Source organism: Bos indicus, chromosome 17 (assembly GCF_029378745.1).
Source record: "Bos indicus isolate NIAB-ARS_2022 breed Sahiwal x Tharparkar chromosome 17, NIAB-ARS_B.indTharparkar_mat_pri_1.0, whole genome shotgun sequence".
NCBI lineage: Eukaryota > Metazoa > Chordata > Mammalia > Artiodactyla > Bovidae > Bos > Bos indicus.
Genome location: NC_091776.1, coordinates 1800217 through 1815930, shown reverse-complemented (window position 1 = coordinate 1815930; position 15714 = coordinate 1800217). Strand labels below are relative to the sequence as shown.

Sequence of the window (15714 nt, the reverse complement as noted above, 5' to 3'; positions counted from 1 at the left end):
AGCAGTGGCCACAGGACTGGAAAAGGTCAGTTTTCATTCCAATCCCAAAGAAAGGCAATGCCAAAGAATGCTCAAACTACCACACAATTGCACTCATCTCACACGCTAGTAAAGTAATGCTCAAAATTCTCCAAGCCAGGCTTCAGCAATATGTGAACTGTGAACTTCCACATGTTCAAGCTGGTTTTAGAAAAGGCAGAGGAACCAGAGATCAAATTGCTAACATCCGCTGGATCATGGAAAAAGCAAGAAAGTTCCAGAAAAACATCTATTTCTGCTTTATTGACTATGCCTAAGCCTTTGACTGTGTGGATCACAATAAACTGTGGAAAATTCTGAAAGAGATGGGAATACCACACCTCCTGACCTGCCTCTTGATAAATCTGTATGCAGGTCAGGAAGTAACAGTTAAAACTGCACATGGAACAACAGACTGGTTCCAAATAGGAAAAGGAGTATGTCAAGGCTGTATATTATCACCCTGCTTTTTTAACTTATATGCAGAGTACATCATGAGAAACGCTGGACTGGAAGAAGCACAAGCTGGAATCAAGATTGTCAGGAGAAATATCAATAACCTCAGATATGCAGATGACACCACCCTTATGGCAGAAAGTGAAGAGGAACTAAAAAGCCTTTTGATGAAAGTGAAAGTGGAGAGTGAAAAAGTTGGCTTAAAGCTCAACATTCAGATAACGAAGATCATGGCATCCAGTCCCACCACTTCATGGGAAATAGATGGGGAAACAGTGGAAACAGTGTCAGACTTTATTTTTCTGGGCTCCAAAGTCACTGCAGATGGTGACTGCAGCCATGAAATTAAAAGACGCTTTCTCCTTGGAAGGAAAGTTATGACCAACCTAGATAGCATATTCAAAAGCAGAGACATTACTTTGCCAACAAAAGTTTGTCTAGTCAAGGCTACGGTTTTTCCAGTGGTCATGTATGTAAGTGAGAGTTGGACTATAAAGAAAGCTGAGTGCTGAAGAATTGATGCTTTTGAACTGTGGTTTTGCAGAAGACTCTTGAGAGTCCCTTGGCATGCAAGGAGATCCAACCAGTCCATCCCAAAGGCGATCAGTCCTGGGTGTTCATTGGAAGGACTGTGTTGAAGCTGAAACTCCAATACTTTGGCCACCTGATGTGTAGAGCTGACTCATTGGAAAAGATCCTGATGCTGGGAAAGATTGAGGGCAGGAGGTGAAGGGGACAACAGAGGATGAGATGGTTGGATGGAGTCAATGGACATGGGTTTGGGTGGATTTCGGGAGTTGGTGATGGACAGGGAGGCCTGGCGTGCTGCGGTTCATGGCGTCACAAGGAGTCGGACATAACTGAGTGACTGAATTGAACTGAACCATCTTTATAAACTTTCCAAGTTATCTAAAATGCCTGGGACTGCTTCCTTATTGATGTGTCATTTATGACATCAACTTCAGGTAAAATACAAGATACCACTACAAAACTATTGGGAACTATACACACAGTCTTAGACCAGATACATTTTTAGGAGGTACAAATGTGCCTGGTCAAGCTACATTTTACTATTTGGAGAGCACTTTCAAGGAATGGAAAACCTAAGAATAGTCATATTTTTATTTGTAGAATTTCATATGAGAGAGGGACTATTTTAGAATTTTTTTAAATGACACTCTTAGGCTCTTTGGATCCCAGTTATCTAGTTTACTGCATTTAAATGAAGATAATATTCCAGGGTCTTATAAGAGAAAGTATGTGCAAGAATACAAGAAATCCTCAAGAACTGATATAATCACTCATACACACAATTCTACTTAATTTTCATATTCTGCTTTATAACAGAAAAATCATTATTATTATTTTTTAATATAAATTTATTTATTTTAATTGGAGATAAATTCTTTACAGTATTGTATTGGTTTTGCCACACATCAACATGAATCCGCCACAGGTGTACAAATGTTCCCCATCCTGAACCCCCCCTCCCTCTTCCCTCCCCATAAAGACAAAATTTAATGAATATGTCCATGGGATTTCCCAGGCAAGAACACTGGAGTGGGTTGACATTTCCTTCTCCAAGAAAGAAGACTAAACCTCTCAAAATTGTTTCAGCCATGAAATTAAAAGACACTTACTCCTTGGAAGGAAAGTTATGATCAACCTAGATAGCATATTCAAAAGCAGAGACATTACTTTGCCAACAAATGTTCGTCTAGTCAAGGCTATGGTTTTTCCTGTAGTCATGTATGGATGTGAGAGTTGGACTGTGAAGAAGGCTGAGCGCCAAAGAATTGATGCTTTTGAACTGTGGTGTTGGAGAAGACTCTTGAGAGTCCCTTGGACTGCAAGGAGATCCAACCAGTCCATTTTTTTTTTCTTTTTTTTCCTTTCTTTTTTTTAAAATTTTATTTTATTTTTAAACTTTACAATATTGTATTGGTTTTGCCAAATATCAAAATGAATCCACCACAGGTATACATGTGTTCCCCATCCTGAACCCTCCTCCCTCCTCCCTCCCCATACCATCCCTCTGGGTCGTCCCAGTGCACCAGCCCCAAGCATCCAGTATCGTGCATCGAACCTGGACTGGCAACTCGTTCCATATATATTATACGTATTTCAATGCCATTCTCCCAAATCATCCCACCCTCTCCCTCTCCCACAGAGTCCAAAAGACTGTTCTATACATTCTGAAGGAGATCAGCCCTGGGATTTCTTTGGAAGGAATGATGCTAAAGCTGAAACTCCAGTACTTTGGCCACCTCATGCGAAGAGTTGACTCATTGGAAAAGACTCTGATGCTTCGAGGGATTGGGGGCAAGAGGAGAAGGGGAAGACAGAGGATGAGATGGCTGGATGGCATCACTGACTCAATGGACATGAGTCTGAGTGAACTTTGGGAGTTGGTGATGGACAGGGAGGCCTGGCATGCTGGGATTCATGGGGTCACAAAGAGTCAGACACGACTGAGCGACTGATCTGATCTGATCTGATCTGATGGAATTGTTTTCAGGGAAAACTTCCTTTTCTTTGCTTTTATATAATAAAATACGTATAAATGATTTCTTATTTTTCCATGCAGCCTAACATAAGAGGAATAACTGTGAGTTGTAAAGAAAGCTCCATGGCACACATGGGGCTACCACAGCTCTCTTTGTTGTTGTTGTTTTTTGCCTGGTCTATAAAGACACTGGAGAAGGCAATGGCACCCCACTCCAGTACTCTTGCCTGGAAAATCCCGTGGACGGAGGAGCCTGGTAGGCTGCAGTCCATGGGGTCGCTAAGAGTCGGGCACGACTGAATGACTTCACTTTCACTTTTCACTTTCCTGCATTGGAGAAGGAAATGGCAACCCACTCCAGTGTTCTTGCCTGGAGAACCCCAGGGATGGGGGAGCCTGGTGGGCTGCCATCTATGGGGTCACAGTGACTTAACAGCAGCAGCAGCATAAAGAGACTAATTTGGAACTGAATATCTATCGGCAGCTCTTGAAATAATAGGATTAAGATATTTTAGAATTTTCCAAGTTTCACTGGAATCTATTTTCCAGATTTAGTTTGGGTTCAAGTTCCTCCATTAAAATGAAGGATCTTAAAGAAATTAAGCAAAATGTATTTATTTTAAACTTGTATTTTATTGATCAAATCTCCTATATAATAAATGTCAAAGCATATAGATAGGTGGTTGGTGGTTTGAATCTTATAACCAGGGTTAGCCAAATGTACATTGGCTGATATCTGCAAGAGATAGTGATTTCAGTTATAAAGTAGATAAGATTTGTTAAAAATTATATTATAAACAAGGAGACAATAATAGCAAACATAAGGAACAATAATGCCAAAATGGCAAGAGTTAGATGGTACAGCTGGAGAAGGCAATGGCAACCCACTCCAGTTCTCTCACCTTGAAAAATCCCATGGAGAGAGGAGCCTGGGAGGCTGCAGTCCATGGGGACACGACTGAGCGACATCCCTTTCACTTTTCCTTTCATGCACTGGAGAAGGCAATGCAACCCTCTCCAGTATTCTTGCCTGGAAAATCCCATGGACAGAAGAGCCTGGTAGGCTGCAGTCCATGGGGTTGCTAAGCGTCGGACATGACTGAGCGACTTCACTCTCACTTTTCACTTTCATGCATTGGAGAAGGAAATGGCAACCCACTCCAGTGTTCTTGCCTGGAGAATCCCAGGGACAGGGGGCCTGGTAGGCTACCATCTATGGGGTCGCACAGAGTCGGACACGACTGAAGCGACTTAGCAGCAGCAGCAGAAGGTATAGCATTAAAATAACACTTGTTGGTAGCAAATCTGTTACATACTTTCTGCTGATACTGATTGTTGAAGTGATACTGTGGGTCAGATTTTATATGAACATGATTAATGATGTAAGGGAGTAGAATCAATATTATGCTCTGATTCAGAAATCTCAGAATGGCAAAAATGTGTTTTAGCAAATCTTTCAGGTAACTCTGATGCATGTTAATGTTGACAAAATCTGGCTTAGACTGCAACTACTTCTACAAAATCACAAAGTCAAATACTTAAAAAGAGATAAGTAGTTGCATTAAAGCTCTTATTTTCCTTCTAAAAATTATCTTCTTAGCATACTAGCAGGTGTAATCATTGTTGACCAGACTGTTTCCTGATCTTCATGTGGAATATTTGCCTGTAATTTGTGAAGAAGCAGACTGTCCTAGAGTTGAAAGGGATGCTCAATAAGCTGACAGGTATATAATTATGTACAAATAAAGTTATTGACATATTTTCAAGTTGATGTATATTAGAAGTTCTATTTCTTCTTGGATATATCATAGAATGCTGGGACTAGTGTTATTCTACCCTACCTGTGCAAAGAGCCAACTCATTAGAAAAGACCCTGATTTGGGGAAAGATTGAAGAGGAGAAGGGGATGACAGAGGATGAGATGGTTGGATGGCATCACTAACTCAATGGACATGGGTTTGAACAAGCTCTTAGAGACAGTGAAGGACAGGGTAGCCTGGTGTGCTGCAGTCCATGGGGTTGCAAACAGTCAGACATGACTGAACAACAACCTTACAAAAAAACCTATGTAAACAAAATCACAACTTTGCTGAACATATCAAAGAGCCAAAGTCACTAGCAATCCACTCACTCGCAGGCCCTGTCAAGCAAAGATGAGACACATACATCTGCTCACCAGTGACAGAAGACAGTTAGGGTGCCATATAATTAAGTTAGATGCATTTAGCTACAATTGTGATGTACTGTCAAGGTCAGGTGTGGAGTCAGATACAGCATCCTAAGATCTATAGACACAGGAGTTTTTACACACGTGCAGGCTCTTCCCCATGGACCTCAATCTCCTGCTCATGAGAAAGATGTGGGAAGAGCAGGAGATAGACAAGTACCTTCCTTCCTATTGTAGGCTTGGATGGGAAAGTGGTCACTTCTGGGAGAAAAGCATGAAGTTCTATTGCAACCCTTCTGTGGAAAATGAAATAAGCTTCTGGGGGAGGAGTAGAAACCTGTCACCACCAGGGCAAACATGTAGACTCCCTGTAGCAAGGTGAAAAACAAATGAACAAATAAAACTGGGAAAGTCTTGGACCCAGGAGCCTACTCCAATAATACCAGAGACCTTCTAACACATGGGAGAGGTAAAAAACAAAGAAAAAGACTCTCCCATGGAAGATCAGCCAGAGATACGAGATGCCGTTTGGCTGTCAGGAAGAGAAGAGGCAAGATCACTGGGAAAGGATATTTCTAACACCTAAAAACAGATCCTGTCTGAGGTGGAGAACCCCTTTCTCTCACCACCAGAGTACCAAGTACCAAGAAGCATGAAACTGCAGTCTTTCACTGGTTGACTGAAAAAAGTCTGAAGAGGTATACAGTTGTGGTAGACATGAATGAGGAAGCTAAAGCTAAAGCTAAAGATGAAATATTGAGAAAATGCATCTGAAATTTCAGCCTCCAAGCTAAAACAAAGGAATTAAAAGCCAATGGTCCACCGAAGGCAATCATAGGATAAAGACAATCCAAACTCAGCTGATTACTGACTATATTCACTCAGCAATATCCCTTCCCATGTACACATATTCACTAACAGCCTAACACAGCCTGAGCTGTGTCCATTTCCAGATGTAAAGTCTCTACTGTTAAATATATAATACATACTTGGTTGCTCAGTCATGTCTGACTCTTTGTGACCCCGTGGACAGTAGCCTGCCAGGCTTCTCTGTCCATGGTATTTCCAGACAAGAATACTGGAGTGGGTTGCCATTTTCCTCCTCATGGGATCTTTCCAACCCAGGAAGGGAAACCACGTCTCCTGTGTTTCCTGCTTTGCAGGTTGATTCTTACCTGCTGAACCATCAGGGAAGCCCCTTAAACACACATTATCTGATGATTAATAAAAAATTACATGACACACAAAAAGCCAAGGAAAAAAACACAGTGTTAAGAGAGAATATAATCATCAGAACAGACTCAAACATGACTGCTATGTTTAATCTATCAAATGAGAAATTTCAGGAGAGAAAGTATTAAAAATTGAATTGTGCCTCCTTGCCAAGTTTGTACACTGAAGCCCTAATCCCAATGAGGTCATAAGGGTGAGGCCTAATCCCACAGAGGTAATGTTCTTATAAGAAGATGAACAGACACAAGAGCCCACTTTCTTTCTCTGTCTCTCTTTTTCTTTCTCCACACACACACACACACACACACACACACACACAGGAAATGCTATGTGAGGGTGATGAAGCAACCATCTACAAGTGAAGAACAGAGGCCCCAGCAGACACCAATCCTCACAGCACTTTGATATCGAAGGCCTAGCCTCCAGATCTGTGAGAAAATACTTTTTGTTGTTTTAGACATTCAGTTTGTGATATTTTGTTATGGCAACCTAAGCAGACCAACACACATTGCAATTCTACTAATGAATCAAATGGAAATGCTAGAAATAAAAAAAGATAGATAAAGTTCACCTTTGACAAACTCATCAATAGACTGAAGACAGTTGAATAACAATCACTGAAATTTAAGATTGGTCTCTAGAAATTACTCAAATTCGAAAAGGGTGGCAAAAAATAACAGAATTCAAGAGTTATGGGATAATATGAAACAATATCACATATGTGTAAATGAGTTGCAGAAGAAGAGATAATAATGCAGGAGAATTGTGAAATAATGGGCAAGAGTTTTCAAAAATTCATGACAGATATCACAATGCTGATGCAAGAAATTTAGACTTCTCAGAAGGGCAATTACTACACAGACAGACAACACTCCTAGATACATTATATTCAAAGTGCTGATAAAAAAAATTGTGAAAAAATTAGAGAAAAAAACCATAGAAATAAAATAAAGATTTACCACAGACATTAAAACCCATCATGAATGGTAAATAAAAGAGTCGGGAATCTAACATGCAGGTGGCGCTAGTGGTGAAGCATGGCCGGGAAGATCCATGGGAGGAAGAGATGCCCACCCACTGCAGCGTTCCTGCCTGAGGAGCCCCATGGACAGAGGAGCCTGGCGGGCTGTGGTCCATGGGGTCACAGGGAGTCGGGTATGACTGAGTGACTGAGCATACATATTTAACATGCCATCTTAGAACTTTATACCCAAAGAAAATATCTTCAAAAAATGAAAATGTATAGACATACTCTATATAAAATATAAAAGAAATTCTTCAGGGAAAATAAATATGATATGAATCAAAACTTGGATCTACATATACACACACAAAAATCTTCAGGAAAATCCATTTTCCCAACTCCCTTAGCTACTGCACTGATGAATGCAGCTTCTGTATCTCAGTCCATAGGCATCAGAGAGTGTTCCTCTCAACCAGGGCTTTGAACAGGACTGGAAAGCAATCAAGTTCCTACAGTGCTGTTATTTTAGCACCTAGGATCATTCCAAAGAATGGTTGAAATTAATTGATATCTCTGTCTAGGAAGTCGTTTATTGAGGTTTTACAAGTATGGTGATTGGAAAGAACTCCATAGTAGGAATATGAATGTCTCAATGACAGTCTCTAATAATATTATTCTTAGGCTGAATGTGAATAAGATACCTTTACTGGAAAAACAAAAACAAAAAAAACCAATCCTCACTGAAGAAAAGGATTCAAACAGAACTTTAAAATTAAGTTTATGGCTGGATTGGCCCAATAAGCTACTATGGACTTGTAGCCTCATTCCTAACACAATTTCTTTGTCTTTGTTATGGTTCTTGTTAGACTGTCCTAAGCCTTGCTACTTGGCATTCTTTCCTGCTTTTGACAATAGCATAGTGCAGAAAATTGTCAAAATTTCTATATTCTATGATTCTGTTTCTTTAAATTGTACTCTTCAAGTATTCTGTAGTCTATTATGAAATATAAAATGTACTATTAGATGACCAGGACAGAAAGCAAGACTCAAAGAATACAAGAGAGAGGATGAACATTATATTCATTTTTGAATTTGGAAGAAGTCTAATGATATCAGTACTCATCTAAACAGGACAGCTACATTATGCAAAAATAACACTCCAGAAAGCACAAGACAAAATTAGTTTTCTATTAAAAAGCACATATGCTTTGCATGTAGACATAGAATTGACGCTATAGAATTTACTATGGTAAGTTGAAGTGAATACTTATAGTTTTCTTCTTGAATTTTTTTGTTTACATCTCCATTTCAAAACATTATTTTCAATAACATATTAGGAAGTAAAACTTATTGTTTTGCAGTAACTTTGGCAATGCCTTTTAAAATTTCCCATCCAGGATAAGAAGACTGTATGAGAACTACACAGCTACCATTACTATCACTTTAATTAGGGAATCAGGAATTTAATCAACGTTAGTAGGAAAACATAAGAAAGTCTTTTCCATCTGTCTACTAATTCAATTCAATTAAATAAACATTCATTTTATTATTTTATTTCCACATACTAGCTGTGCATGTGCAAGACATTAGCAAGCAGCTTAACAGAAAAAGAGAATAACGTGCTCACTTACTAATTTGACCCGATGACCAGGAGTGGCACTGATTTCCCATGTGCATTCTTTTCTGCTTGGGTACTTGTCTGGCCAGTTGGGACTAGTGATGAAGCCACTTGGACTGTGAATCTTCTGTTCACACTCAGCTGTGCCAATAACGATAGTATCAATTAGTGTGTAAATCTAGCCCAGGATTGGGCCATCAAGGAGGCAGCTTACTTGCACACTATCTTGCTGAAAAATTTTCCTGAATAACTAATCATCACTCTACCACTTATCATATTCATCTGCTTTGGCAAACATTTTGCCGCACATAATCGTAATTAGACAGTGACTGTTTTTGAGTTCACATGAAATTAAGTATTTATAATGAATTAGATAAATGCAATGAGAAAATGAATTATTTTTAACTGCTGGATTTATAAGCTCAAAATTTAACAGAGTAATGTTATTGATAATCAAAGGTATCAACTCTTGGTATGTACAAAACATTTAATGTAATGTCACAACAAAAATCAATGGACTATGTCATTTTCAATTATTTTTCCTATTAACATAAACATCATTTATAGTTAACTAGGATCACTAAGCCACTTTATGAATCATATCTTTATATTTTTTCTCTCCCTTTGTTAAAGTATATGCTTGAATATCTAAATCATAATTTTAGCTGCTAGAGTAAATTCTTTGTAATTTCATCAAAGTAAAATGAAGCCCTGAGGGGAAAACAGCTACTAGCTTCAGAACTAATTTAGAAAACATGTCATTCAATTAATATGAAATTTCTTTTAGATATTACACAGTTTAAATAACTTCATCTTGGGGGAGGGCATCCAATATTGCTAATGCATGCGTGCACTGTTGCTTCAGCTTTGTATGACTCTTGTGGCCCTATGGATTATAGCCTGCCAAGGCTCCTCTGTCCATGGGATTCTTCAGGCAAGAATGCTAGAGTAGGTTGCCATTTCCTTTTCCAGGGCAGCTTCCTGACTCAGAGACTGAAACTGCATCTCCTGCAGCTCTGGCATTGCGGGAGGATTCTTTACTGCTGAGCCACTGGGGAAGACACAATATTTCTAATATCAAACTTCAAAACATGTAATACTGTGTCCTCAAACTGTGTTCTAACTACATAATTTATGAAGCATTATGCTGTGTATCCTGTGTAGACTGGAAATTATTTGTTGTATATTATGTCACCCATTCTAAAATATAATTAATTCTCTGAAAATTTCTAAGAAATCTCAGGGGAAACACTTTACTATATGAACAAAACACTTGTTAAATAGTAGTGCTGCACAATAAGGGTAAAATGACTGGCACTACTGTGCTGTTGGTGCCTGCCTTCTTTCTAAACCCTTGCTTTAACTGTGCCAGCTTTCCACAGGGAATTGGATTTGTAACCAAGAAATGCAAAAAAAAAAAAAAAAAAAGATTGAAGTTTAGCTCGTTTTAAACAGCATAGGTTCATACAGCAAAACTTAAAAGTCTGAGTGCTGTCTTGATAAGGGTTTTCTAAGTTCCATTATCCCTGTCCTTGCCTTGCTCATATGAAATGTGGAATCTTCCAGATCCGGCAAATAGCCTATAAGACAAAGCCAAGAGGCTTGCTGCTGAAGTGTATAAGGTACAGAGTATCATAGCAGCAGTGAAACAAAATCCAGCCGCTTTACTGACAGAAAAGAGGAGTGTCATTAGAGGTGCCTGGATATACTTCTACATAAAAGAAGTTTTCTAGAAAGTCCTTTCTTGAAAATATTTATTATAAAGAGAAACTTTGGATATCTAAATTTATTTGCTACCTGTGAGTCACTACATGCACACTCTGTAAACACTTTTTTTCCCCTAAATCATCTTCCATATCTCAAAATAACTGGGCCTATTCCCCAGCCTATTGATTTACTAGAATACCAAGTTTCACACATCAGAATCTCATTGGTTTATACATGAAAGTAAAAAGAGAAAAAAAAATCTTGCATATAATTCTGTGCAACGTCATTAATTTAGTGAAATAGAGGGGAAAAATATGATGTGACCATATTTGAATGAAACTAATGGAATGAGGGTCAATTCAGGGTATTCTGTAGGATTCAAATGTGCATACAAAGAATTACTATGTAATTGTGATTCTAGTCAGGCACCTACCACTCTACCTGTACTAATGACTTGTACTAATACACTTGTCTTAGTAATAAATCCAAGTTAAATAGAAAGCTTTATTTTCTTTTTAAACAAAATAGAAACAAGGAAGAAATAAAGGAAGAAAGAAATAAGATCTGAGTAACTATATCTTTTCCCCATGTAGCTCACACTGGCTGAGGAGATGAAGATAAATGTCTTTATAAAACCTTGGAATATAGTGAGAACGTAGGACCAAAAGCTGATAGGCTAATACTGCGCTACTAAGATGCTGTGTGTGTGTGTGTGTGTGTGTGTGTGTGCGCGCGTTTGTGTGTGTGTGTGTTGGGGAGTGGGGTGGGAAACCATGACTTAAAACTCTAAATGGCACAGTATTTTCAAATGTCTTTTTTATGGTAGGCATTTGAGTTTGAGATGCCTGGTATTTAAAATGACAGCATTCATGCATCACATATATAAGATATGTTGGGGAGGGAAATTAAACCAAATGCAAAGCATTTAGCAGCGGTTTAAATATGGAGACGGGTATGAGGCCTGTTATATGAAGACTGGCGGATAATGCAGTGCTTTCCTGGCTGCCAGATGGCATCATGGCAGCTCTTGCATCTGTTATACAGTTGTTCTAATGCCACCTATGCATGATGTGCAGAACCTTGAGGTAATACAAAGTTTCCAATAGTGTGATTTGGATCTTTGAACACTGGGTGTATTTTTATTTTTGACATTTGAACAGTTAACAATTTCTACTCACTGATATGATTAACTGTACCTGGAAGCAGTGCTTTACCCAAACTGCATGAAGTTCTAGATATCATCAGAAAAAATGACCTTTCTTTCATACCTTCCTTGCAATCATGCTTATTTTCGTGCAGCACAAATCCATTTCGGCACTGACACAGGTAGCTTCCCATTGTGTTGACACACTCATGTTGACACCCGCCATTATCCTTAGAACACTCATCTTTGTCTAGCAAAGAGATAACCACATAGATTAATAAGTAACTTTAAAAATGAAGGATATCAAAGGAGAGTCATTTAGTTGTAGTTAATATTGGCAAAGGGTAAGCTAAGTCACAGCTTTCCCTGTTCCCAAAATAAAGCCAAACAAAAAAATTATAGTGACTTAATTCTACCTAGTCCTTGTTTAGCTTGGAGCCTTGTGCCATGAATTGAATTTCCGAGATCACTTACACAAGGATGACAACATGTAGTCCTCTTTCATTCCTCTATTGGAGAAGTTTTGAGTAGGGCAGAGGAAATAAACGAATCTTTTTCCAAATAATCCTAAAAATTTATTGTCAACTTTTAAAATCAATTAAAAATTGTGAATAATTTGATTAAATGCAAATAAGGGCATATAAATGGAGTGAAATCCTTCACTATGGCATGTAGACAGAGGCTAAACAAGGTTCCAAGATTTGTGTGCATTCATTTTTAAAAATCACTTGTTATAACTACTGTAGCTGATTTTTTCCATTAACTTTGCAGTTATGCTTAGCATTAATAAATCTGGATATTTTATAAGATTCCAAGACAGAAAAAGGCATCATTAGATTATCCTGAAGGAAAAACAATTAATATGTTTTAAATTAATCTACTCAAGCAAACCAGTTAATTAATAAGTAATTCCATAAAAGAGCTTTTAGTGTGCTAGAAGTAAAGGTTGCTGCTAAGTCGCTTCAGTTGTGTCCAACTCTGTGCGACCCCAGAGACAGCAGCCCACTAGGCTCCTCGGTCCCTGGGATTCTCCAGGCAAGAACACTGGAGTGGGTTGCCATTTCCTTCTCCAATGCATGAAAGTGAAAAGTGAAAGTGAAGTCGCTCAGTCGTGCCCGACTCTTAGTGACCCCATGGACTGCAGCCTACCAGGCTCCTCCGTCCATGGGATTCTCCAGGCAAGAGCACTGGAGTGGGGTGCCGTTGCCTTCTCCGTGAAGTAAAGGTTAGGATACGAAATATGAGCTCTATGAAATAACCAACAAATTCACTACAGGGAAAAAATCCCAACTCTATTAGCAGGCAGTCAATTCAGTGAGAGGCATCAGCCACCACATTACATTGCTTAGCAGTCATTCCATGAATGGCTTGTCCATTAAAGTCAAAACTGGCCTCTGCTCCTGACACATAGATATGATAATTCTTCACTCAGACCTTCCCCACTCCCATAGTACAGCGAACAAAAAGCCACATGACAGTCACATCAGAGATTAGGCTGAATTCAAAAGTTACACCATCAATTGATTTTTTCTAGGGAGAGTTTGTGAGCTCATGGTGGCACACAAATAGCAAATACTATTTTTGCTTGTTTTATTTTATTTTATTTTTTTTTTGCTTGTCTTAATCAAATCAGTATTCCCCCTATGGATATGGGTGTAGGAAAGCCATTTTATCCAAGAATCTGATACTAATATTTGTGAATACATTTATTTTTTCCCATTTTGGTGACTGATAACATGATATACCACATGCATGCTTCTGGGATATATTCATGCATTGGCAATATAGAATATACATATAGACAGTCTTGAAATTTTTAATAACATATCAGGATCAATATAGCTGCAGTTTAAGTGTTCTTTACTTGTCCTTAAGACTTCCATAACACTTTTAATACTTAATATTGAAGCTAAGCAAATAAGAAAAAAAAATAAAATAAAATTTATCTCTAAAAGAGCATCAAATATTAAATAAAGTGTATAAGAAATCAGAAATTAATAGAAAGTAGCCTTGCAAGATTAATTTTCAAGAAGTCCATAATTTGGAAGTACTTTTACCTTAACTGTGAAAACTACAGATGATGTTTATAAATGGCCCATGTGGAAAGGATGAGTGGAGAACTAGACTCCCTGCTCGCATGCTGTCACTACCCGTATTTCCTAGTTCAGACAATCAGGAGATGATTTATGTTTCTTATTTTAATATGCCTGTCCAGGGGCTGTTTACCTAAGATGGTTTGGAAAAATACTTCTTTATGAGTTGATGTCAAATACACTGCATCACTGTAAATGGGAAGAGCCAATTAAAAATTTTCTGGTGCTAGAATTACTCTGAAATAGATACATATTTCTTATAAAATATTTATCCAATGATTGTTTGGTAATCTTAAAATCTGATATAGTGAACTATGGCTGTATTCTAGGTCAACCAGATTTTTGAGAGTTAGTTGGATATCTAACAATTGTATTTTACATTTAAGAAATTAGTTTACATTTGCAATTGCCTGGTAAACAGGTTACTCAGTGAGAAACCTATCAGAGCAGGGACCACCTGAGTCATCCCTTCATTTGGATCTGTTAGACGCCATGCATGAGAGACAAAAAATGTTAAAAAAGAACACGGGTTAATATGCTAAATTTTTCAACCCATAGTCATTTTACAATGAAAATAATTCCAAAACATAGAATATTTCTAACATTTAAAGTTCCTTGTAGTATAAATATCATGTTGCTACATGATATTTCTAAGGAGAGTTATTTTCTTTAGATTTGATAGAACATAATCTGATTTGTAGTAATGGTAAGTACAGGGAAATAAAGTTGAAAGTGAAATAATTCATATTGGAATAATAGTTTTTGTAGCCAGATTTTCATATTTCTGTTGTGCTGGAAAAATAATAATAATTTAAAAATAATTTTTAGAGGAGGAATAAGAAAATGAGGAACAAGAGGGAGAATATTTTATATATCATACTGTCTAAGTATCCTATTATTTTTCAGTGTCCCAATTAATTAATGTTTCCTTCTTCCCTACATCAAACATTGCTTAATATAATCAATGTCACATGAAATTAAAAGTTACCAAATATATTGCTAGAATATATGTGTAAGCTAATCTAAACTAAGCTAAAATTCAAACCTGGGCAAAAAAGCAGCATATAAAAGTCATCATGCCCAACAAAGCAGTGTACAAAACTGCCCACACATGCCAAATAGTCAATATGAAAAGAGAAAATTTCAGTAAACATTGGAATACTTGAAGTTATCCAGACTTCCTACATCACACAAAGAAAGCTATTTATTTAACTTAATGTCATTAAAGATGAGTTACACAAACATATTCTGAATTTTTTATAAAAATCATCAAATTTGAGGGAAAAACATTAGCAAATATAATTCTGTTTTCATTTTCTTTCCTTTTAATCTTCTTAGGACACAAACTACAAATATTTTGAACAATGAAAATCCCAAGGAAGAGAGAAGGAAGGAGGATATGGAGTTTTAAAAATTTCTCAGACTGTCTGCGGAATGAGTTCAATAATTGATAATTCTGTCAATGACTCATTTGAAATTTTCTAGCATTTTCATACTGTCAGCATGGGATTTTAAGAACTGTTTTTATTAAAGAGAAATAAATGTTTTATTGAGTAGAAATCAAAACATTTAATTTTTAGGTGGAAATTAGCCTCCTTCTTTGGAATGGACATATCTGATTTCCATTCCTTCATGTTAGATAAAGGAAACGTCCATTATTAGGGAAAAAGGAGGTGGCATTTCCCCATCAGAGGCCTGCAGAGTATCTCTGAGACTATCAGAGACCATCAGTCTATGAATAATACATACTGGATGGAACTGAAGTGGCAACCTATATCAAGTTCTTGCAAGATTCAAAAATAAAAACT

At 37.6% G+C, this 15714-nt stretch overlaps 1 protein-coding gene across 1 annotated transcript in view; it reads right to left on the bottom strand.

The window, feature by feature from the left end:
- Window positions 1–15714, bottom strand: part of TLL1 (tolloid like 1) — a 339971-nt gene that overhangs the window by 35346 nt on the left and 288911 nt on the right. The window contains exons 17-18 of the mRNA XM_019978057.2: window positions 11938–12063; window positions 8976–9103 (exon numbers count right to left, since the gene is read on the bottom strand). Of these exons, the coding sequence (XP_019833616.2) occupies window positions 8976–9103; window positions 11938–12063 (254 nt within the window). The remainder of the gene's footprint in view (window positions 1–8975; window positions 9104–11937; window positions 12064–15714) is intronic.